The sequence below is a fragment of the Panulirus ornatus genome, chromosome 4, assembly GCF_036320965.1.
Source record: "Panulirus ornatus isolate Po-2019 chromosome 4, ASM3632096v1, whole genome shotgun sequence".
Classification (NCBI taxonomy): domain Eukaryota; kingdom Metazoa; phylum Arthropoda; class Malacostraca; order Decapoda; family Palinuridae; genus Panulirus; species Panulirus ornatus.
This window is the reverse complement of record NC_092227.1, coordinates 80961512-80985511: the sequence shown is the minus strand read 5'-3', so window position 1 is coordinate 80985511 and position 24000 is coordinate 80961512. Positions and strand designations below refer to the sequence as shown.

The window sequence follows — 24000 nt, the reverse complement described above, 5'->3', positions numbered from 1 at the left end:
TGTAGAACATTACTAGTAGTGTTACTACTAATACTGCTGCTATTATTACTATTACTACTACTGCTCTACTGCTACCACTCCTACTACTACTTTTACTACTACTACTACTATGTTACTACTACTTTTACTACTACAATGTTACTACTACTTTTACTACTACTACTACAATATTACTACTACTTTTACTACTACTACTACAATGTTACTACTACTTTTACTACTACTACTACAATGTTACTACTACTTTTACTACTACTACTACTACTACTACTACTATTACTACAACTATTACTACAACTTCTACTGCTATCCTCCATCACAGAACCTAGTCATGGATCATCAAGTCTTCTCCAAACAACAGTAGCTTACAGCAATTTACTACTAACTCTACCATCATCGTCAACTACCCTCCACCAACAACATCTATCCGCCATCAACAACCCTCCACCAACAACATCTATCCGCCATCAACTACCCTCCACCAACAACATCTATCCGCCATCAACTACCTTCCACCAACAACATCTATCCGCCATCAACAACCCTCCACCAACAACATCCATCCGCCATCAACAACCCTCCACCAACAACATCCATCCGCCATCAACTACCTTCCACCAACAACATCCATCCGCCCTCAACTACCCTCCACCAACAACATCTATCCGCCATCAACTACCCTCCACCAACAACATCTATCCGCCATCAACAACCCACCATTATTAACCCTTGTACACCAACAACAATAGCCATGCACCACCAACATTCCTCCATCATTAAGACGACGAGCCCTCCATCATTACCCTCTCTCCCACAAACAACAACCCTCCACCTATCGCCATCAGCGCCAACAATACTTGATCACGAACGACTCTTCTCCTCCATCACCATCAACTCTCCACCAATAACTACTATTCTCAACATCACAACTACCACCCATCATTCCACAACCAATGGCTATTCAACTCCACAACCACCAACAAGTAACTACTGTCCACCAACACTACCAGCAACCCTTGACCAACAGCCACCCTCCACCACTATCACCACCATCAGTAACCCTCCACCACCACCACCACTACCTACACTACCACCAACACCACCACCAACTCTCCACCACTACCATCATCACCACCAACACCACCAACCCTCTACCACTAACTACTTTCCGCCACCACCACCACCAACTCTCTCTAACTACCACCATTAATCTCCACCACTAAGTACTCTTCACCACCACCAACCCCTCCACCGCAAGCACCACCAAACCTTCCACAGCAAACTTCCACAAACACCAACTTTAACCTTCAACCACAAACACCACCACCAACCCTCCACCACAAATTCCACCACCAACCCTCCACCACAAACTTCACCCCATCACCACCGACCCTCCACCAGAAACACCACCAACAGCCCTCCACCAGAAACTACTCCCCCCCCCCCACCACCACCAACCCTCCACCACCAACCCTCCACCACCAACCATCCACCACCAACCCTCCACCACAAACACCACCACCAACAGCCCTCCACCACAAACTACTCCCCCCGCCCACCATCACCGCCCCTCCTCCGTCTGCCACCACCAGGAGCGATGCGGTGCGCCTCAGCCTCCACAATAACCCGGCACCTCGGATCATCTGTGTCTATGAATCTCACATTGCCACACCCCTGCCCAGCCTCCTATATTGTCCGCCACGCCCCTCCTCTCATACCTTCCTCTCTCTCCCCCCTCCCTCTCTCTCTCTCTCCCCTCTTACCTCTCCCTCCTCAGCCTCATTCCTCTCCCCTCCGAGGCAGCCTCTCCCTCCCTCCCTCTCTCTCTCTCCTCCCTCCCTTCATCCCCTGCCATTCTCCCCTCCCTCAATTCCCATAACCCCGTTCTGGCTCCCCTCTGAGCTTACACGTGTAACTGGTGTCACACTACCCTCCCAGGACACCTCCCCTCTTGGGATCCCTCATCCTCCTCCTCCTCCCCTCGCGGACTCCGCGTCTGTCTGTCTGTTTGTCTGTCACAACCGCACGGCACCTATCCCAACTCTCCCGCAACTCTTCCTTTAAGACGTCTTCTTCTCTCTCGTTTTCTGTTCCATACCGTTCGCACCTGTGCTGTTTACCTTCTTAATGAGCTATATATATATATATATATTCTTTTTTCTTTCATACTATTCGCCATTTCCCGCGATAGCGAGGTAGCGTTAAGAACAGAGGACTGGGCCTTTGAGGGAGTATCCTCACCTGGCCCCCTTCTCTGTTCCTTCTTTTGGGAAAAAAAAAAAAGAGAGGGGAGGATTTCCAGCCCCCCGCTCCCTCCCCTTTTAGTCGCCTTCTACGACACGCAGGGAATACGTGGGAAGTATTCTTTCTCCCGTATCCCCAAGGATAAAATATATATATATATATATATATATATATATATATATATATATATATATATATATATATATATATATATATATATATATATATATATATATATATATATATATGAAACACACTCGGAAAAAACCCACAGTACATAGCACATAAAATGTAAGGGAAAACACTAAAAGCGATACAGATTAACACTATCATACAACCCATTCACACAATGTTGCTTTCTTGATATCTTGATCTCCTACCCGATAAATACCACGCTAGACTATCTTGGACATGTGATTATAGTCACTAAGATATAAATGATTAAAGATAATTCACTTCAGGTCATAGGTTTGCTTTATCTGGTTTTCAAGGAAAGTCTCTCTCTCTCTCTCTCTCTCTCTCTCTCTCTCTCTCTCTCTCTCTCTCTCTCTCTCTCTCTCTCTGTTTTCCTTTGTCCCTATCCAGCTTTCCCTTCACCCGCGGATTTCCCCTCTTCGACCTGCTCTCCCCTCCGCCCGAGGTCCCCTCACCAGCAGCAACACGTGTCCTCGTCCCCCCCCTCCCCCTCCCTTCCCTCCAGAACACCCCCTCCTCCAACACCCTCCTCCATGACCCTCCTCCAGCACCCTCCTCCTCCCCCAGTGTCCAACAATCCTCTGACACTTTTCGGCACCCTCCTCCCCTTCTCTCCAACACCCACCAACGCTCGTACTCGGATAGCCAGCTGGAAGGGTCCAACCGCTCTACTCCTCCTGGATTTCTAGAATTCCAGCTCCGGTTAACGGCCAAATCAAATCGGATCTCCGAAATTCTGGCTAGATTTCGTAGGCTTGGCAGATTTTCACGGATGCGAAGTTCTTTCTCCGTTACGAGTAATGTTTTCTAAGTGCCTTTTCATTTCCAAGGTGGATTTTCAAAGTTCCAAGCCACTCTTTCCCCCACTTTGATCATTGATGCCTGAGTCTCCAGTCATGTTTTCGTAGTTCTGGAACAGTTGGCCAGGATCTTCAATATTCTCAGACTTCTTCATTCACTTTCCTCTAATATCCGCGATCTTGAGAATCCTCTACTTCACAAGGATTCTACCCACATTCTAATGATATTCCTTCTGTAATCTTCGACATCATTTAGATGGATAGCGCCAACACACACACACACACACACACACACACACACCTTACATTTCCGCTCTAGAAATCTTTTCCATGGGGCTTCCTGCAGCTCTCAGGAAGCAGGTCACGTCAAACGAACAGGACCACACGGTCATAAACTGTGGTTATGTCGCGCTATTTCGTCCATCTAAACACCTCACCCGCCGTAAGGAGGAAGCGTAGGGAACAAAAGAACAACGGCCTCATTTGCGCACACACACACACACACACACACACACACACACACTGACCCCCTAGCTTGTCACGTACAATGAAATGAAACAAACGACTACCTCCATCCTCCGCCAGGCACTGAAGACCCCTCTTCACCTTTTTCCCTTGACCGCTTCATATATCCGTGATCCAGAACGCTGACAGAATCTGTCTCCCGCCTATATCACATCAGTTCCATTTCTATCGCCCTCTTGCGTGTTTAGATCCTGGTACCCCAAAGCCTCCTGCATTAAAATCTTCCATCTCCTTTCTCTCCTCCTCCTCAGCCAAGCTCCTTCCGTTTCTTACACGTAGATCCTCTAAGACAGCCAATCTTTCCTCACTCATCCTCCTCCTCCTACTTCCCCTTGATGGAGACCTCACCCTCACCGCGAGCCACTCACCTTATTCCCTTCCTATTCACACACTTGAGTCTGCGTTCACTGCGTTTGATAAATAAATTTCCAAATAAGCACAAAATACACATAGTGGATTAGGATTACGTCTCTCAAAGCCTCTCTGTCAATCATTACTTTCACCAGGTCTATAAATGACGTATATAATGACATATGTATATAATTCTTTCTCTAAGTATTTCTTAGAGCAAGTCCTCTAAAGTGTATCACCTGACTCACTCACTCACGCACACACACACACACACACACACACACCTTCTACCTCTCGTAAGGCTACATTTGCTCCCTCGCCTGTCTAATCAGACTCTCTCTCTCTCTCTCTCTCTCTCTCTCTCTCTCTCTCTCTCTCTCTCTCTCTATTTCTCATACGGTGAAAGCGACGCGCTAGCCCTGCCTTTTGGGCAAATAATCTGTTCATAGATACTCCTCTCTCTCTCTCTCTCTCTCTCTCTCTCTCTCTCTCTCTCTCTCTCTCGGGAAGGTAGGGTTATTGCAGACCATCGACAGATGATTATGGATTTTCTTCCCCAGGTCCAACACGGAACTGGATATCAGAGGGAAACAATCACGTGTAATTGGGATGGGAGAAGAGGGCGTGAGGGAGGGAGTGGGGGAGGATGGGAGGTTGGAGAGAGAGAGAGAGAGAGAGAGAGAGAGAGAGAGAGAGAGAGAGAGGAGTACTAACGAACAGATTATGCCCAAAAGGCAGGGCTAGCGCGTCGCTTTCACCGCAAGAGAGAGTGAGTGAGTGAGAGAGAGAGAGAGAGAGAGAGAGAGAGAGAGAGAGAGAGAGAGAGAGAGAGGGAGAGAGAGAGATAGAGAGAGAGAGAGAGAGGTGTTGGGCGGGGGGAGTGGAGCAGGAGGAGAGGGGGAGGGGATGGGGTGGGGGGAAGAGAGTTCGAATCCCGCAGTCGACTTTATTGAATTACGAACAGGTTGCGGGGTTCGCGAATCGATTTCCTGTGAACACTTTGCGGTGTGTGTAATTTGTTTTGGAGGAAGGAGAGGCCTCCGTAATTCACTGATTTCATGAGTTTTCGTGGCGGCGAGGGAGGAGGGGAGGGTGGTGGTCGGTCGGGGTCTCTCTCTCTCTCTCTCTCTCTCTCTCTCTCTCTCTCTCTCTCTCTCTCTCTCTCTCTCCCTCCCTTTCTCTCTCTCCCTCCCTCCCTCCCTCTCTCTTTCTCCCTCCCTCCCTCCCTCTCTCTTTCTCCCTCCCTCCCTCCCTCTCTCTTTCTCCCTCCCTCCCTCCCTCCCCCCCCCCTCTCTCTCTCTCTCTCTCTCTCTCTCTCTCTCTCTCCCCCCCTCTCTCTCTCTCCCTCCCCCCCCCCCCCCCCCCTCTCTCTCTCTCTCTCTCTCTCTCTCTCTCTCTCTCTCTCTCCCTCCCTTTCTCTCTCTCCCTCCCTCCCTCCCTCTCTTTTTCTCCCTCCCTCCCTCCCTCTCTCTTTCTCCCTCCCTCCCTCTCTCTCTCTCTCTCTCTCTCTCTCTCTCTCTCTCTCTCTCTCTCTCTCTCTCTCTCTCTCTCCCCCTCTCTCTCTCCCTCCCCCCCCTCTCTCTCTCTCTCTCTCTCTCTCTCTCTCTTTGCCTACCTACCTATCTATCCAACTATTCATCTAATCTCTCTCCGCAGAACATACGAACTGAAAATATATATTCATATGGACTGAAGCAATGAAATCAAATGCGAGAGAAAGTATACGTGATAGATTTCATTGTAGCTTTTACATACAGTAATTTACGTAATGATATACGAATCTTATAAGGATGTAAGTTCTGTAGTTCTAATATATAGGATATGATACAATATGTCGACTCTACCGACCATATTGAAATATGGTGCTCCTAACAGTAACATTACAATATAGTGGTCCTATTGACCACTTTGTAATATACTGGTCTTTTTGATCCATGTTGGAAATTGGTGGCCCTATGGACCATATCGTTATTTGATGGTCTTATTATCCATATTGTAATATGGCAGTCCTATTGACTATATCATTTCATAGTCCTATTGACCATATCGTAATTTTGTGGTTCCGCAGACCATATTGTAACTCGGTGGACCTATTGATCGAAATGTAAGTTGATGGTCCTATTGACCACATTTCAATATGATTGTGATATTAACCATATCGTAATATGGTCATCAGGTAATACGGTAATCCTATTAGCAGTAAGTATTTATCACTTCTCTTTTCAATCTCAATTACCATTATGAAATAACCTCCTAATCATATTCTGTGCTCGACCATCATATCTTTACTTGAATCGTCACAATACCTTTCACTGCAGAAGAAACTACATTCGACCCGATTTGATAGCGCCCTGTGTTGTTTTTCTCTCATAATAAGTGTTGTAACACGATGTATTTCCCCGGATCCAAAGCCTTAACAAAGGAGTAGATCCTATCCTACGGCTCTCGTTGCGGGTGAAGGATCTGTGACCCTTTGGGAATTTCATTACCTCGACAATGGTAGACCGTTTCCACAATCAAGTTCCTGAACTCCTCATCGATGCTAACTTGTTTCTCCAAGGCGTACAGTACAGACAACACTGCCCGAAGTGTTTTGAGGAAAGATACGAAACTAAGGATTCTGCTACGGAGTTACGCCCATTTATACAAGGGACGAGTTCGTCCCTGCATGTAGAGAGAACTCCTCTCACTACTGAGTGGCTCTTAGTTCTACGTAGTGACTCGACGGAGTCGACCTAATCAACACTCTCCATTGTCGTCTCAAAATTTGAGCCACTTTTCCTTCGCAATGTTGTTTGTTCGCTGTTCTCTCGTCTGTAGATGATTCCACCAGTTTCTGTTCCAGATAGCTAACTGCTTCCCCACCTTCATCATTAGGTACACCAATTATTACTCCACCTTCATCAATAGGTACACCAATTATTACTCCACCTTTATCATTAGGTACACCAATTATTACTCCACTTTATCATTAGGTACACCAATTATTACTCCACCTTTATCATTACGTACACCACGTATTACTCCATCTTTATCATTAGGTACACCAATTATTACTCCATCTTTATCATTAGGTACACCAATTATTACTCCACCTTTATCATTAGGTACACCACGTATCACTCCACCTTTATCATTAGGTACACCAATTATTACTCCACCTTTATCAATAGATACACCACGTATCACTCCACCTTTATCATTAGGTACACCAATTATTACTCCACCTTTATCAATAGATACACCACGTATCACTCCACCTTTATCATTAGGTACACCAATTATTACTCCACCTTTATCAATAGATACACCACGTATCACTCCACCTTTATCATTAGGTACACCAATTATTACTCCACCTTTATCAATAGATACACCACGTATTACTCCACCTTTATCATTAGGTACACCACGTATTACTCCACCTTCATCATTACATACACCACGTATTACTCCACCTTGATCATTAGGTACACCACGTATCACTCTATAAGACACTGTTTTGTAGTAATTACTGTGTGGCTTTTGGCTGCATGAGGATGGCTTGCTGTGATAACCACTCATTTTCCCCACACCACTAAGCTGTGGAACTCTTTACCTTCTGGTGTCACTGTTATCAGTTAAGATCTGATCCTAATCAAAAGATAGAAACCTGTCTCCGCAAAGACCTTTATGTTCCCCTTTGCTTTCTTGTTTGTATTTCGTTGGCTCCTTGTGCTACAGCTTGCTTGTACTATTCGGAAAAGTTGTGTGAATGTGTGAATGTGTGTGTGTACGCGTGTGTGTTGTGTGTGTGTGGTGTTTACTATTTGTGACTATCATTTGAATGTTACGGAGAGAGAGTTTTACAATCGCGTTGCCCCGTCTCAACTTTAAATAAAAGCATCATGTCTCTTACTCTTCTATAATTATATAAACACACCCTAGCCTACCCATTTCATCGCCCTGCACCTAGGGGAGGATGAACATCTGGGTGGATTGTGGACGCATCTACAACCAGGATTCGAAACTCTGAGGGTTTGATCCTAGGCGGCCCGTGCATGCGTGACGGTCAGTAGCGCTAACCGTCTACACTACAGAGATCCATGTGTATGTGTGAGTGTGTGTGTGTGTGTGTGTATGTGTGTGTGTGTGTGTGTGTGTGTGATTACTGTTTTTGAGTTTCGGAGAGAGAATTCTTACTGTTGCCCCGTCTCTTAACCTCGTACATGTGTAACGTGTCTTTACTCCTATACGTATACATACCACACACATTCACACATGAGCCTAAGCCAGGTGTGTGTGTGTGTGTGTGTGTGTGTGTGTGTGTGTGTGTGTGTTTATTTCACTTAAGGCTTGGCCTAGGTGGAGACTTCTATTCGTGATTGGAGCCATCGACATAATAAATTGCAGGCTGCGATCCCAGTAGGCTTCTTTGGTACAAGAAGTACCTACAGTACTTGTACTGTCTGCTGTCTTATAGGCTCTGCAGTAGTGAACAGTGTACTAGCGCTGCTACTGCGTTAATTCAGAGAGAGATACACTATCTACAGCAGTGAACACAGCGTACTAACGTCCCTATAGTGTTATTTCTGCTCGTACTACAGGGACTACAGTAATGAACACAGTGTCCTAACGCTACTATTGTGTCATTTCAGGGAGACGATGGAGAGCATGCTGTCGGAGCACCCGTATTTCCGCAACGCCCTAGCACCATCCCTGGACGCCCACCAGAGCACCGCCTCGCCGCTGTCCCTAGAGGAGCGTGCTGTCTTAGCCGCCCGCGCCCACATGTTCTTCCGGTCCTCACACACGGCAACACCCACCACCCCGACCACCTCCCTCGCCACCACTTCGCTGGCCCCACCATCGTCGTCTCATTCTCGACGGGCGGGTTGGGGCCAGGACTGGGTCCTAGCCTGGGGTCGGGCCTAGGCGGCTTGGGCAACCTGTCGCCCGCCATCTCGCAGCTCTACAACTTAGGCGCTGGTCGAACGGCCTCGGCACCTTCACCTGTCAACCTCCCGCTTCAGCTGTGGTCACAATGGGCGGCGTTGCACGGCCTTAACCAATTCAACGCCACTTTACTGGCCCACCACGCCTCTCTCACTGCCGCTGCCGCCGCCCACACCTCCCCGACCGGAGGAGTGGGAGGACCCGTGTCCAGAGAGAGCAGCGCCGCCCCCTCGCAGTCCGGCAATACGGGAGGCAACGACGGTGGCGTGAGGCTGCCCCGACCGGTGTACCCTCCCCTGGCACCTGCCTTGCATCGCTTCGCCCCTTACTTCCACCCTAAGGGCAGCGCCTCACCCACACAACCAAGGCCGAGTTCCCCTGACCCTCGACCTCCTCCCGAGGGGTCGCCGGGCCAAGCCGCCTGAGACAGGCCCCCCCGGACGGACAACCAAGACCTCTTACCCACAGACCACGACGCTGCCTCCGCTCTCCGTCACTACGTCCCCAACACTTCGCCACACCTCAACGACCTCCAGAACGTTGTAAGGCCCAACAGACATACCCGGGACGCCTTCTAACGGTACATACGTGACGGGCTTGGCCGTAGCCACGGACAACGCATCTGCCCCGTGGCGACCGAAAGCTACGGACGTCTACTGACGAAGGAAGACTTGAAGGACCTCGTCAGATCATACGAGCGGTTTACACCTCTACGAGGCAGCATGTAGTCCACACAGCTAGAAGAAACCTTCACGCCCGGGGCTGTTGGCTCACAGCCTCGCCAGCGGAGATTTTAGAGATGTTTGCTTCCTCGCACTACAAGACGCGCAACCTCACCAGCCACGTGAGAACAGGACGTGGGTCAGCCACAACACTGTAGCCCACGGCACGGCGATGAGGTCCTCAGTACAAAGAGGGAATGATTAAGAGTCGGGGGCAGCAAGAAAGACCGCGGCTACAGCAAGACTGCAGTTAGAGCTAGACCGCGGCTACAGCAAGATTGCGGTGACAGCAAGACCGCGGTCACCTCAAGACTGCGGTTAGAGCTAGACCGCGGCTAAAGCAAGATTGCGGTGACAGCGAGACCGCGGTCACCTCAAGACTGCGGTTAGAGCTAGACCGCGGTTACAGCAAGACCGCGGTTACAGCAAGATTGCGGTTACAGCAAGACCGCGATCACCTTAAGACTGCGGTTAGAGCTAGACCGCAGTTACAGCAAGACCGCGGTTAGAGCAAGATTGCGGTTACAGCAAGACCGCGATCACCTTAAGACTGCGGTTAGAGCTAGACCGCAGTTACAGCAACACCCAGGAGGTGGCTGCTAACAAAGACTTGATACCGTACATTCCGTGAGAGAGATGAGAGCGGCTCATCGGAGCCCGGACTCTCCGCTAATCTTTAGCGGCTTCAGTAGTGCGATGTCCAGCTATACAATAAAAATGAATAAATAAATAGCTACACAAGTACACAGATAAGAGTCGTTGCCGCAAGACATAGACAAACAACTAGTAAACGTGGAAAATAAACCTGAAAAACTGAATGCGCACCATATTCGATGCCGTAGAAAGTGTCACAGACAGTGGAATGGGTTCGAATACCAGTGACGATGATTCAGTGTTGTATATTCCACACACACACACACACACACACACACACACACACACACACACACACACACACACACACACAACTAGGGAGCTACTATCCACCGCTATCCTCGCAACTATATAGTACTATGTTAGTCAATAGAGCAAGTGAGTGAAAGATTTGGTGTAAACATTAACTAAAGGAAAAATCTTCGTAATATTTTATATTTTTCACTCTTTTAAGATTTTTGTTATAAGTATAAATGATTCTGTTACTTAGAGGTTCTTACAGCTATGAGGTATAATCGAATCTCTGTCTGTCTGTCTGTCAGATGGCAAATACGTTCTTCTCTTCTCCAAGCATCGACAGATGGTTTCAGCTGGGAAGGGAGTGCCAACGATAATGAATGTAGAACACTCCCAGGTCCCTGAAGCATCACAAAGGCATGAAATGAATTTTTGAAACACATCAATCTAATAAACCCAACCGTACAGGGGAAATGTTTACTACTTCAGTAGGTCTACATTTCCCTGCAGCTGGAAGCAGCGCAGCCCTGGGGGTGCAGGAGCCTCTGGAACGAGGCCCTGGGTAACACCAGGACTCGTTCCTGGAGGCAGATCCTGGAAATGATCATGAATCATGGATGTGTATTTGGTTTCCAGCAGCTAACTACACCTGTGTGTCCCGACGCTATTGCCCAAAGGTGTCTCAGTCTTGCAAGGTTTAACTGAAGCAGTTCATGTTCGAACACATTACAACACTCTTCGAAGTCCAAAAAGTAATGGTTGAGTCTACAGCATTACTGATATACATTGACATGAGTTCGACAACAATATATATATATATATATATATATATATATATATATATATATATATATATATATATATATATTCCTTTATGACCACGGGGAATTGAAACACAAGTTCCCAAGTGCACTTTCGTGTAATAATCACATCACCAGGGGAGACACAAGTAAGAAATATAACAGTCAGGTGATATACAACGAAGAGACGTAGGTAGGACACCATCTATATGAAAAACACATTCCAGAGACTACTCGTAAATATCGGACTATCTGGTACTCGAACTCAAATCCCACCTCTTCCCCCGAGAAAAAAAAAAAGAGTAAAAAAGTTATAATTTCACTGAAAGTGAGTATTAACTTATTTTGACACAGTTTATGTTGCTTTTTCTTTTTTCTTTTTTGGTGCATTACGTCTAATGTTCCAGCCAAACTTTCTGGCTTTTGCTGAAATCTATGTGCAATTAATCTATTGAGAAGTACAGCGACCACACCATTGATCGTATGACCTGGAACAGATGTGCTGTTGGACATCATAGGATGCTGGTTTGGCCAGCGGACCAGAGTACACCAAGGATGGAACAAATATTCGTTCAGTTCCCCATTTTCCTGTATCTGATAATTACTCGAGTCTAAAGCTCCATCTTTTTTATAATTTCCTTCAATTATCAATATATATATATATATATATATATATATATATATATATATATATATATATATATATATATACTATGCCTTCAATTTTAAACCAAGTTGGACGATTCGCGTATAATCTCTCTCCCCATCACATTCCACTCTTCTCTGGCTTAGTTAGAATCTTGGCATTAAGGATACTGGAACAAACACAGAACGAGTATATATATATATATATATATATATATATATATATATATATATATATATATATATATATTACCGAGATGCATTCCATCGGTCCAGACTTAGGAACACGAGGAATGGACTACAGCGATTATTGTTGCCTGATGCTTCAGTTACGAAGGGACTGTACGTTATATGCCAGTGTGATCAAGACTATGAGAAGGATGGGCTGATATGATGTCTTCCGGACTGCCAATATGGCTCTCGTAGACAGCGTCCGAGTCCAGAGAACTTCCAGAACATCGAAGATAGTTTCCTTGGCGACACTTGGAGGTGTTATAAGAACATCCCGTGGCTTCCAGAGGATCCATCAGATCGCTGAAGACATTTTCCTGGGCGCCGCGAGGTCATGGAAAGCCTGAGGCATCGGAAGACCTTCAGGGTAGTGAAGATACTATGTCTTGGTGCTGGGTTGTCTCTTGACACCAGAAGACCTGCTGTCTGCTTCCCCCCCCAGGGGCCACTCAGTCATGTCTCATGAGACCACTAGACCATTTAATGGGAGTTGGAAATAGCTGAAGGACACATCGAGGGTCTTCGAAGTCCTGGAAGACGTTCCTGGACGCTTGGTCGGTGAGAGAATTCCAGGTGGAACCTCGACTTCGTCTCATCTCTTCGTGGATTCTGTCAAAGATGTTTCCAGTTCTTGCAACGTTTAGTCACAACAAAGTTTCCTGTAATTATAAGTGCACTTTTGAAAGTCGAAAACATTACGTATTTAGATTATTTCTAGCGAAGGATGTGGTTATTTGTCGTTTTGTTTCGTTGTCTTGTATGATTATACCGATTCAGTGACGCTTTGAAGCGTGCCAAAATAGTGCCAGAAAGTACACGCCTTTTGTGTTTTATAATTCTACGAAAACATTGATATCAATACCATCATTATCATTACGATTATTATGAATATTATCATTATTATTATTATTATTATTATTATTATTATTATTATTATTATTATCATTATTATTATTATCATCATTTTTATTATTATTATCATTATTATCATCAGTACGTTATTAACAGTATCATTATTAATATCACCACTATTACTACAATTATCATCATTACCATTCCTATAATTACGTTCTTATTACCTATCATTATCTATGTAAGTACGTTATAAACATTATCTGTAGAGAGAAGTATCACTATGATTAAAAGCGAATAATCTTACTAACCCTAAAAACGATTTGATGCTTAAGTATATGCGAACTGACACGGGCATGACATAGGTTTAAGTCTGTATATAGCCACCATTTCTATACGGAAATGCTTGTTCGTTAGTTTTGTATAGATTCTTAAGACTGGATGTTTTTTTAAATAGATCTAACCCCTGTCATGTGAAGTAGTGTCGCAGTATCTAATCTTTTATAACCATAGAGAAGATAATAGTAATGTAGGGATCGAATTGAATGGTTCAGTTCTTTTGTTTTTTGTTTTTTTCGTTTTCTTTAACTCGGCTGGATAGATAGATATGTATCATTATCTGATTTTGTGTGTAATATGCATCACCGGTAAGGAGACAGCAGCAACACCGCCTTCGAACCGCTCCGCTTACACCGCCTTCGAATCGCGATACAGCGCGTTCGAACTGCGCCAAACCGCCATCGAACCGGACCTCAACGCCTTCGAACATGCGTCTCAGCGTCTTCCGACTGTCTGCGTAATACACTCGCCACGTCAAAGTGTGCACATGCACGGGCGTGGCGTGGGTGATCCTAGCAGCACTCGCCAGCATAGCTGGTGGAGTGGGGAAGCGATGAAACTGTCTCTACGGGATGGGGAGGAGCTGCTTCGCTGAGACACGGAAGGGAGGGAGTTCCGCCGTTGAGGGAGAACACTTCGACTCCCAGCCACGGAAAGGCAGTAACAGACTCGTCGTATATACACCTACTGACAGGGGACGAGATCAGATGAGCTGGAGTGTCAGAACAGCCAAAGTGTTTAGAAGCGACTTTGACCTTACCGAGTGTTTAACGAGGATATCCAGCTCCAGAGGGGGAGGTGGGTTGACGGCGAAACGCACGTACTAGACTGGGTGAAACCATCGTCAAGTCAGCCTAACATTAAATGTTCATTTACAAGAGCCTAATGTGTCAGTAATTCTATTTTTTTTCTGCACATAAACATTCGACTCTTTCTTTATGTTTAACGTATGCAAACACATTCTAATGAGGAAAGGTGTGGATGACATTATAGTATATACATATATATATATATATATATATATATATATATATATATGCCATTTTCTTTTAGTACGTCATATTCTAAAATACTTGCAAGCGTTTGATGTCATACCGATACACTGCTGGAAGCTAAGCAGCCCAGAGATATAGATATAAAGCAGTTCACAGAGACCTTTCGAAATAGAATCTTTGGTTCGTCTGAATTATTTTTGTTCCTACGTTTATGAAGGAAATATCGGTGCGATGACATCTTTTTTCTCTTTAAAAGGAATTAAAAACAAATAGGATGTGATCTAACTCCATCTGCCTGATTTCCATGTGACTCACGCTTCTGAGGTAAAGTGTACATAGAACTAAAAAAAAAAATATCTTAGCGGCAGAGGGTTGAATCCTACACATTCCAATAGTGATTCGGTTTCGATTCTGTACTTTCGGCCTTCGGCGCGTCTTACTTGCGAGAAGCTTCAGAAGGTAGGGCTACCTATGACCTCAAGATCAGGTTGTAATAAGATGATATTCATGGCCAGTGTGTAGGAAGACAACGAGCCATTCTATCGCCAATTGGGGATGACGAATCACCATATCCATCTCGGGGTCTCAGAAATACACGAGTTGACGGAATTAAGAAAATATAATCCTCGAAATGCCCTGGACTTCAAGATTCTTATGTACATTAGTTTTAACTTGATAGATAACGTGAATTAGATTTCTCTGTTACTGCCCACCCTTAAGAAATTTCCTATGACAGTTCTGGAAGGAATATATATATATATATATATATATATATATATATATATATATATATATATATATATATATATATATCTTTTTTTTTTAATTTTCCAAAAGAAGGGACAGAGAAGGGGGCCAGGTGAAGATATTCCCTCAAAGGTCCAGTCCTCTGTTCTTAAAGCAACCTCGCTAATGCGGGAGATGGAGAATAGTTTGAAAAAAGAAAGATATATATATATATATATATATATATATATATATATATATATATATATATATATATATATATATATATATATATATCAGAACTAGAATAATGAAATTTCTGGTCTGACAACATAAACGAAACTTAAAATAACTTCAGTTGATCCTTCAGTGCTTCCTTGCGTCAGCCTCTTGTTCATAAAAGCAGCGAAAGAGACTGTAAATAGATGTAGCCCAGTCGTAAGTCCCTTTGTGTTAGGGAAAATAGAGAAATGTCCCTCACTCGCTTAATGTTCCTGATAACTCGGTATATGGCTCAACAGTTCTCTCATCCAAAGATAAGAGAGCGAGAGACTGTCAGTGAAATGACACAGCCTCGCACTGGCCAACTCTTCTTTATATTTTTCTATTCTTATTTTTTTCCAGAATTTTACAACCAAAAATATAGACAGGTAGAGGTCCTTACTACCTTCAATATTAATCGAACTTCCTCCGGGAATTTTCATCAAAAAACGACAAGTAGTGAGTGAATGCAATATGTACAAAAACGTGTCATTAACACAGTGGAAATCCACACGCACTGATACAGACTTGAAACAGCACAACCAAATTTCGAGGAAAATACCATCAGTATCAAACAATGTAAAGTTCATCGTCCTCATCCAAAAAAAAAGCAATACAGTCTTATTTTTCCAGCGATTTTTCCTTCCTTCCTTTTTCTTTTTTTCCTCGTGGTAATTTGCATACTGTTACTCCTGATTTAAGTCACTACGTCGTTCTGATCCTCCGGAGTCAGCGGTGTGTGCAGGACGTAAGGAGGCTGCGTGAAGGCCTTGGTCCCTTGTGTACATACAAACAGTCCCCTGTGCATTCATCGTTTGTGTTTGGTAGCTGTAGTGACAATATGGTATATTTACTGTGCCTTCCACATTCCAAGTGTTTTATTTAAGTATTTCTCTATACTTAATGTGGTGTGCTGAGTGACCTAGCGTGAAACTGTTAACTATTACTATTGATAAAAAATGCGCACAACCTTGGGGCGTTTTCTTCCAACCTTCTTTTTTTATAAATGTCTTAAGATGTATGAAGATTTGAGTTTGGTCTTTTCAGAACGACAGTGCTTAAAGAATCATACTCAAAGGTCTTATTTTGATATAAAATAATGTAGGTCTATCGTCCAGAGAGTGTACTGGATTGCCCCTGTCTTGCTCAGTGATGGGCATAAAGGGGATAATGATAAGAGTTGCCAATGAAGTGAAAAACCTAATCATCATCTCATTCTGGTTCTTAAACAACTTCTCTCAAGTCAATAATCTAAAGTTAGCTCCACAATGGATGATTCTGCTACTAATCCATCCTTCTCCTCCTCCGCCTCCACTATATCCTTCCACTAAACCTGTGTCATCACCTGTCCTCCCCTTGCGCGAGGTCTTCCGAGTACACTCTACCAGTTCCTGGTGGATAAGGTGTATGGCTCAGATGGCTCACCTCCTCGACTCGTAAAACGAGCGTGTCTCTGAGTTTATCTCCGATCCTTCCTCGCCTATTTCGCCTTTGTCTAAAATCCCAGATATTTTTTTCCTTCTTCTTGGAAGCATGCCTTGGTGTGGCCCATCCCCAAAGAAATGAGACTTCCCTTACTTTTGCCACTTCCAGCGTATTCGAAACTCTCTTTAATTTTCACTTTCTCATACACTTTGAATCCCATCCCCTTCTTCCATGCCACCAATATGGATTTCCTAGCGCTAACTGGTGATCTAACCTATGTGCCTCACCTTTAGTCCATCTGTCTCAGGGATTTTGAAGAAACTTTTCTCATAGCCCTCGATACCTCCAAAGCATTTGTCAAGGTGGCACAATTCTTTGCCTTCTAATCAATTTCATTTTTGTTTAATTTCTTTCTTTCTCTGTCTCCAGATTAATAGTTTCCCCTTCGGGCGCGCCATCGCAGTGGTTGTCGATGGAGCGACTTCCTCCTTTTATTATATCACGGTGGTGTTCCTCAAGGTTCTGTCCATCACCAACACTCTTTCTTCTCTATACCGATGATAGTCTTTCTTCTACTTTTAATACTACTCAATCTCATTCTGATGATGCCACTTCACACACTACAACCTTCCCTCTTCTTTCTAATTCTCCTTCTCGTATTCAAGTCAATTCATCGCTCATTTTGGACCTTACTTTGGAATGGGGAAGCAGTGACCTAGTTAAAATCGTTAGCTCTACAATACAATTGCTCCCTGTGTCTCAATAATAGAATCACTCGTTTCCCTCTGTTTCTAAAACACAACAGTTCAACCCAGTAATAACATAAACATGTCGAACATAACCATATCCTCAACAGTGTCTTGGAAATCCCACGTAATCAACCTCACAAAGTCTTAGGTTTCCCTAAAGATGGGAGGTGTTGTATAGGTACCTCAATCATTTCTCATGCGAGCAGGTATCTCACAATTACAGGAGGTATATTCGTCCATGCATGGAGTAATGCTCACATATCTAAGGAGGTTATTCCTCTCTCTGTTAACCAGAGTGGAATCAAAAGCCTTCCGTCTCATCAGTTCTTCTGGCATAACCTCTCCGTCCGCCGAAAAATTGCTACTCTTTCTTTGCTCTACAGGTATTACTATGGCCACTGCTCTCGTGAAGTTCTGCATATGTCCTCGAGAAACGCGGTTGGCTGCTGCTTCGCACAGTTTCTCTGTGGAGCCCAGCTACTCGAAGATTGATCGTTATACCTCATTTCATTCCCTCGAAACAGTCATTGTCAGGAATTCTCTTCCATCGTAAGTCGTTCCCTCTTTCTGTAACTTTTCTACCTTCAAGAGTCAAGTCTTCAAACATCGGCGGAGCCCTGAATGATCTCTTCATACAATTTCCGTGCACTTGATCCCTTTCATCCAAGATAGCTTCGAATGGGACACGCTTCGTCCGGAAACTGTTGGTCACAGACACACAAAAAAAGTATAATCTATCAAATAAATTCTTAATCTAAAGGTTACATTTCCTTGTTACTGGAAGGAGCGCAACTTCGGGCTCCAGGAACCTTTAGAAAGGTCCTGGATGACACCAGAACACTCACAGAAATACTTCCACTGCCCACAGAGGTTATAACACTCGTCTCCATACCAGATGAATATTTGGATCCTTTTAAAAGGAGGATTCACAAAATGTACTTCCTTAAACACTCACACACACACACACACACACACACACACACACACACACACACAGACTCCTGTGTTTTCCTCCATCTGGTCCTCTTCCTTTTCCCCCTACACACCAAGGGTGGGCACTGGAGAAGGTGCAGAATAAGGGGCATTGCACAATCATCCTCGGCTCCTCCTACCAGTGGGAGAGAGCCGCTGGACAGAGCACATCCATCCTTCCAAGCTCTCACCAAATGGTCACCACCTGGACCCCATCTAGAGGCCTGGGAAGAAGCTATGTACCGCCACATCAACCTCGCCACCGTCATCTCCTGCCACTACAGATCCCTCGTATACGAAGTCCAGTTCGGCGCCACAGCTACATCGAACCCACATATGGGCTCGCACAGACAGCGACAAGAATATTAATGATTGATTTACTATACGCTAACCTCCAACACATTTTTTTTTTTTCCTTTTGGACGGAAAGTTATCATTTCTATCCCCTTTGAATTCTTGCGCTCTTATTTCTAGCCTCTTTGAATTTTTACGCTATTATTTCTATCCCCTTTGAATTCTTACGCTCTTATTTCTAGCCTTTTTGAATACTTCCGCTATCATTTCGATCCCCTCTGAATTCTTACGCTCATTTCTAGCTTTTTTGAATTCTTACGCTCTTATTTCTAGCCTTTTTGAATTCTTACGCTTTTATTTCCAATCGCTTTGAATTCTTATGCTCATAGTAAACATTTTACGCCCTTACAATATTTACCCACATCTTGAATTTCTATCTTTTCCAGAAGATTTTTACTCTCATCTAAGATTTTTCATTTCCTTCTTGAGATTTTCACGCTCCTTCAAAATTTTTTTAATCCACCTTAGAATCTTTATCCTCTCCTCAAAATTTTTACCATCTACGAATATTCAATCAATTATCTTCTTTTTCTCATATCTTCTTAGAAGTCTAACCATCTCGTAATTTTCTTTATCTCAAAATTTTTACTCACTCCGAATTTTTACTTTCAGCTTAAAACCTTTACCTTCTACTTCAAATCTGTATCCTCTTTATATAGTTTCTATCCTCTAGAAATATTCAAGTCCTCAAAAAAAAAAAAATTTCGCTTGCACAGGAAAAAGCGAGCAGGCATGAGAGATCAGAATAATTATCATTATCATTATCATTATTATCATCTTTGTAATAATAATAATAATGATAATAATAATGATAATAATAATAATAATAATAATGATAATAATGATAATAATAATGATAATAAATAATGATCATAATAATGATAATGATAATACTAATAATAATAATGATAATAATAATAATAATAATAATAATAATAATAATAATAATAATAATAATAATGATTATAATGATAATAACAAAAATGATGATAATAATGATAATAATAATAATAATAATAATAATAATAATAATAATAATAATAATAGTAATAATAATAATAATAATAATAATAATCATTATCATCATCATTAATATTATCATATTATTATTATTATAATTATTATACGTTTCTTCATATGGTTTCCTTTTATTACCATCGTCTCGATCATTTACTGTCCACATACACACACACTATCACACGGCAAACAGAGTGATGTACACAGAGCCAAATAATTCACCTGCCTCACAAAGCATAACCATTAAAGATAAAAACGTATGTAACGGTTTAAGAAAATAAAAGCTTTCCAGTATTGGAATCTTGAAATGAATGAAACATTGATAAGGTGATAATGAATAAATAATCGCCATTTATCTCAGAAAGGCAGGGATGAGGCATGAGAGGTACTTTCTTTTCTTTTGTGTGTGCCGTGCAGACGTGAGGGCTATGGACGTACACTACACTCTTTCTGAAGGAGGGTTGACTCCCAACTCCCTTACGTAAGGCTAGCCATGAACTAAGCATCCGTGAACTCCTACGCCTCAGCGAGGGACACGACCACACAGCCTCCTCCTCCTCCTCCTCCTCATGGAATGGTGAGTCCTCAACCTTTTCCAGATATGATCAGACACGTTCCAGGGTCGTAGAAGTGTTGGGTCGAGTCTTTCCTCCCACTGCTTCTAAAGGGACTATTCTTTCATCCCACTGCTTCTAAAGGGACTATTCTTTCATCCCACTGCTTCTAAAGGGACTATTCTTTCATCCCACTGCTTCTAAAGGGACTATTCTTTCATCCCACTGCTTCTAAAAGGACTATCATTTTCACCAGCTACTTCTAAAGGAGCTATTATTTCCTCCCACTGCTTCTAAAGGGACTATAATTTCCTCCCACAACTTCGAAGGGAGCGATTATTTCCTCCCACTGCTTTTAAAGGGACTATTATTTCCCCCACTACTTCTAAAGGAACTAATATTTCCTCCCACTACTTCTAAAGGAGCTATTATTTCCTCCCACTGCTTCTAAAGGAGCTATTATTTCCTCCCACTGCTTCTAAAGTGACTATTATTTCCTCCCACTGCTTCTAAAGGGACTATTATTTCCTCCCACTGCTTCTAAAGTGACTATTATTTCCTCCCACTAATTCTAAAGGGACTATTATTTCCTCCCACTGCTTCTAAAGTGACTATTATTTCCTCTCACTAATTCTAAATTGGTACTACTTCTTGGTGGCATCACTTTACCATCATTAATCCCTACGATATTTTTGTCTCCATTATTTTTTTTCCAGAAACTTCTTCAATTATCTTCGTCCCTCCTCCTCCTCTTTGGAGAGTTCTAAATGAACGTTTTTCTTCTTCTATCTCGTCCTCCAAACCTGGATTATATTTGAGAAAATAAAGAATGTCATTTAAAGGTAATTAGGACGTTTGATTACGATCTTGCCTTACTCTCAGATTTTGCTATGGAGTTTTGTCCATCGATTATGGTTAACCTTAGTCCCTTGCGTGTCTCGTCTGTCGAACACCCTCCTCGTCCATATATCTACCCATCTATCATAGGACCTTATAAACAATACATCACACCGTCGTCTCCTTTACCATACCGTAAGAACAATGGGTTCTTCTTGTTCGATGCTTTCCACAGTGTCTAGCCACTGGCTTGTGCACATTCCTATAGCCACTGGCTTGTATACATTCCTATACATTCCTATAACCAGGATGTATAACCACTGGCTTGTATACATTCCTATAACCACTGGCATGTATGCATCCCTATAACCACTGGCTTGTATACATCCCTATAACCACTGGCTTATATACATTCCTATAACCACTCACCAGGAGGGACAAAATAGTGTCTCGCTACTGCCATAAGACTGCCTGTTCGATGAGCAACAACGTGGTTGGGAACTGCCCATCTGCCTAAGTCCCGCGTCAATCTTGTCCTATGTGAGGAAACAGGTTCATAAAAGAAGACTATAATATATATATATGTGTAAAGCCTCCATTTTCGGAAGAGTGACGCCGCTTTGGTCAACCAACCGCGCGAAGAAAAACCCCCCTTTACAAGCCATAGACCGAGAGGTTGGTGGGTCTGTAGCTCCGACCAGCGAAACATCCCCTGAAGACCAGTGCTGGGCTGGGATAGAAAATGATAAAACAAGGGATAAGAAAGACGATCCGAGGGATGTACACTGTTAAAGGAAAATGATCATGTAAATAGAAGACTCTTCTTCTCTTTCTTCCCCCCCTCCTTCCCCACCAGAATGCCTCCCAGCCTGATAATATCTTAACAAAACACGTATATACACAGTAAGCTCCACATCTGAGGTTAGCTCGTACGCTTTAAGACCTGCCAGTTGGTCCCACCCCGACGCGGGGGTTGTGCATCCTGTGTGGCGGGGGCGCGCGCGCGCTCTCCGGGGTCACACACACACACACACACACAGTCTCTGGCCACACACGCCATCACTTCACATGAAGAGATTCTTGAACACGGTTGCAGGAGCGGCCTCAAAAGAGCGATCCAGCAGGGGTCACAGCCGCCTACGTTGGGCAAGGCGAGGCGAGGCGAGGCGAGTCTCAGAAGTTTTCTATATGGCAAGACTGCAGACAAAGATCAATATATATATATATATATATATATATATATATATATATATATATATATATATATATATATAATTGCTTCCACCCAGCTATAGTAACTACTCCTTGTTAATTCTCAGCCATTAGAGTATAAAAAAGACCTAATCTTTCATCATAAAAGCCATGAGCGATGTTGGAAATTGAAAACCTAACACATCCAGGACTCCTCCGTACATCCCTCCCACCGCACCGCTCCGCTCCCTTCCTTCCTTACCCGGGGCTCAAAACGAATCCTTCAGATTGCAGGCTGAAAATCCATGGCAGTCCAGATTACGAGGCTCGCTCGCCACGACTCATGAGCGATCGCAAGAACTCCGCCTGGACAGACTGTGAAGATGTGGCGTAGTTAAGTCGTCTTTCTGGACTTAACGTTCACGCTGTCCTGAACTTCTAATACGTATCTTTTCCCAAGCAATGAACGTGTAACAAGGCTACGCGCAAGGGAGAGGGGGACTGGGACACTGTACCCTGCTGGTTATGGTTAGTTCATGCTACGCTGTCCTACTGTGGGACTTATATGAACACCACACACACACACACACACACACACACACACACACACACACACCCCTTAAAATGATACGTCCATAAGAAGGAGTAAAGAAGTGATGTTACCACGGGTAAGAAGAGGGTGAAACTCTCTCCCTGTAACACACACACACACACACACACACACACACACACACACACCAAACCACACATCAACAAGACGGATCACATTCAGGCAGCTTGTCAGTGTTATAGAGACGAGGACCTGGAGGAGGAGGAGGAGGAGGAATATATATCTAAATCCCCCCCACAAAGGGCAGAGTGCAGGTCCTCCTCCCTTCATGGGTCGACGCGGGATCTCCGCTACCATCAGAGGACAGCCGGGGACGACCACTGTTGCCAAACCACCACCACACACACACACGCCACACACACACACACACACACACACACACACACACCCTCGTCAAGCCGCCCGCCCCCCCCCTCTAACACTGCCAAGCCAGCTGACCAGCCACACACACACACACACACACACACACACACACACACACACACACCTTTGCTTACTATTACTCCTATCGTGATTTTGAAACGTGTTGAGTAACATGGTTTGGTCTGTGTGATGTCAGTGCTTTGGAAACCTCAAACTTTGTTATATAACTTTCCAGAATTTTTAAGTAAGTAGGAGATTTCTGCACCACGCCATCTACCACCCCTCACCCCAACCACCTTTCCACGTTGTATCTTGGGATTCTAAAAACGGGGCTGAGTAACATGGCTTGGCCTGTCGTGTTAATGCCTTCAAGTCTTTTTGAAATCTGTTGGATCATTATTCCAATGTATCTTAAG

At 43.8% G+C, this 24000-nt stretch overlaps 1 protein-coding gene and 1 long non-coding RNA gene across 2 annotated transcripts in view; one reads left to right on the top strand and one right to left on the bottom strand.

Moving 5' to 3' along the window:
- Positions 1–10854, top strand: part of LOC139745855 (uncharacterized) — a 486509-nt gene extending 475655 nt beyond the window's left edge. The window contains 2 exon segments of the mRNA XM_071656482.1: positions 8753–8969; positions 8972–10854. Coding sequence (XP_071512583.1) covers positions 8753–8969; positions 8972–9475 — 721 coding nt within the window. The 3' untranslated portion in view covers positions 9476–10854.
- LOC139745863 (uncharacterized) overlaps positions 1–24000 on the bottom strand; it is a 311101-nt gene that overhangs the window by 169095 nt on the left and 118006 nt on the right. The gene's annotated exons all lie outside the window — the stretch shown is intronic.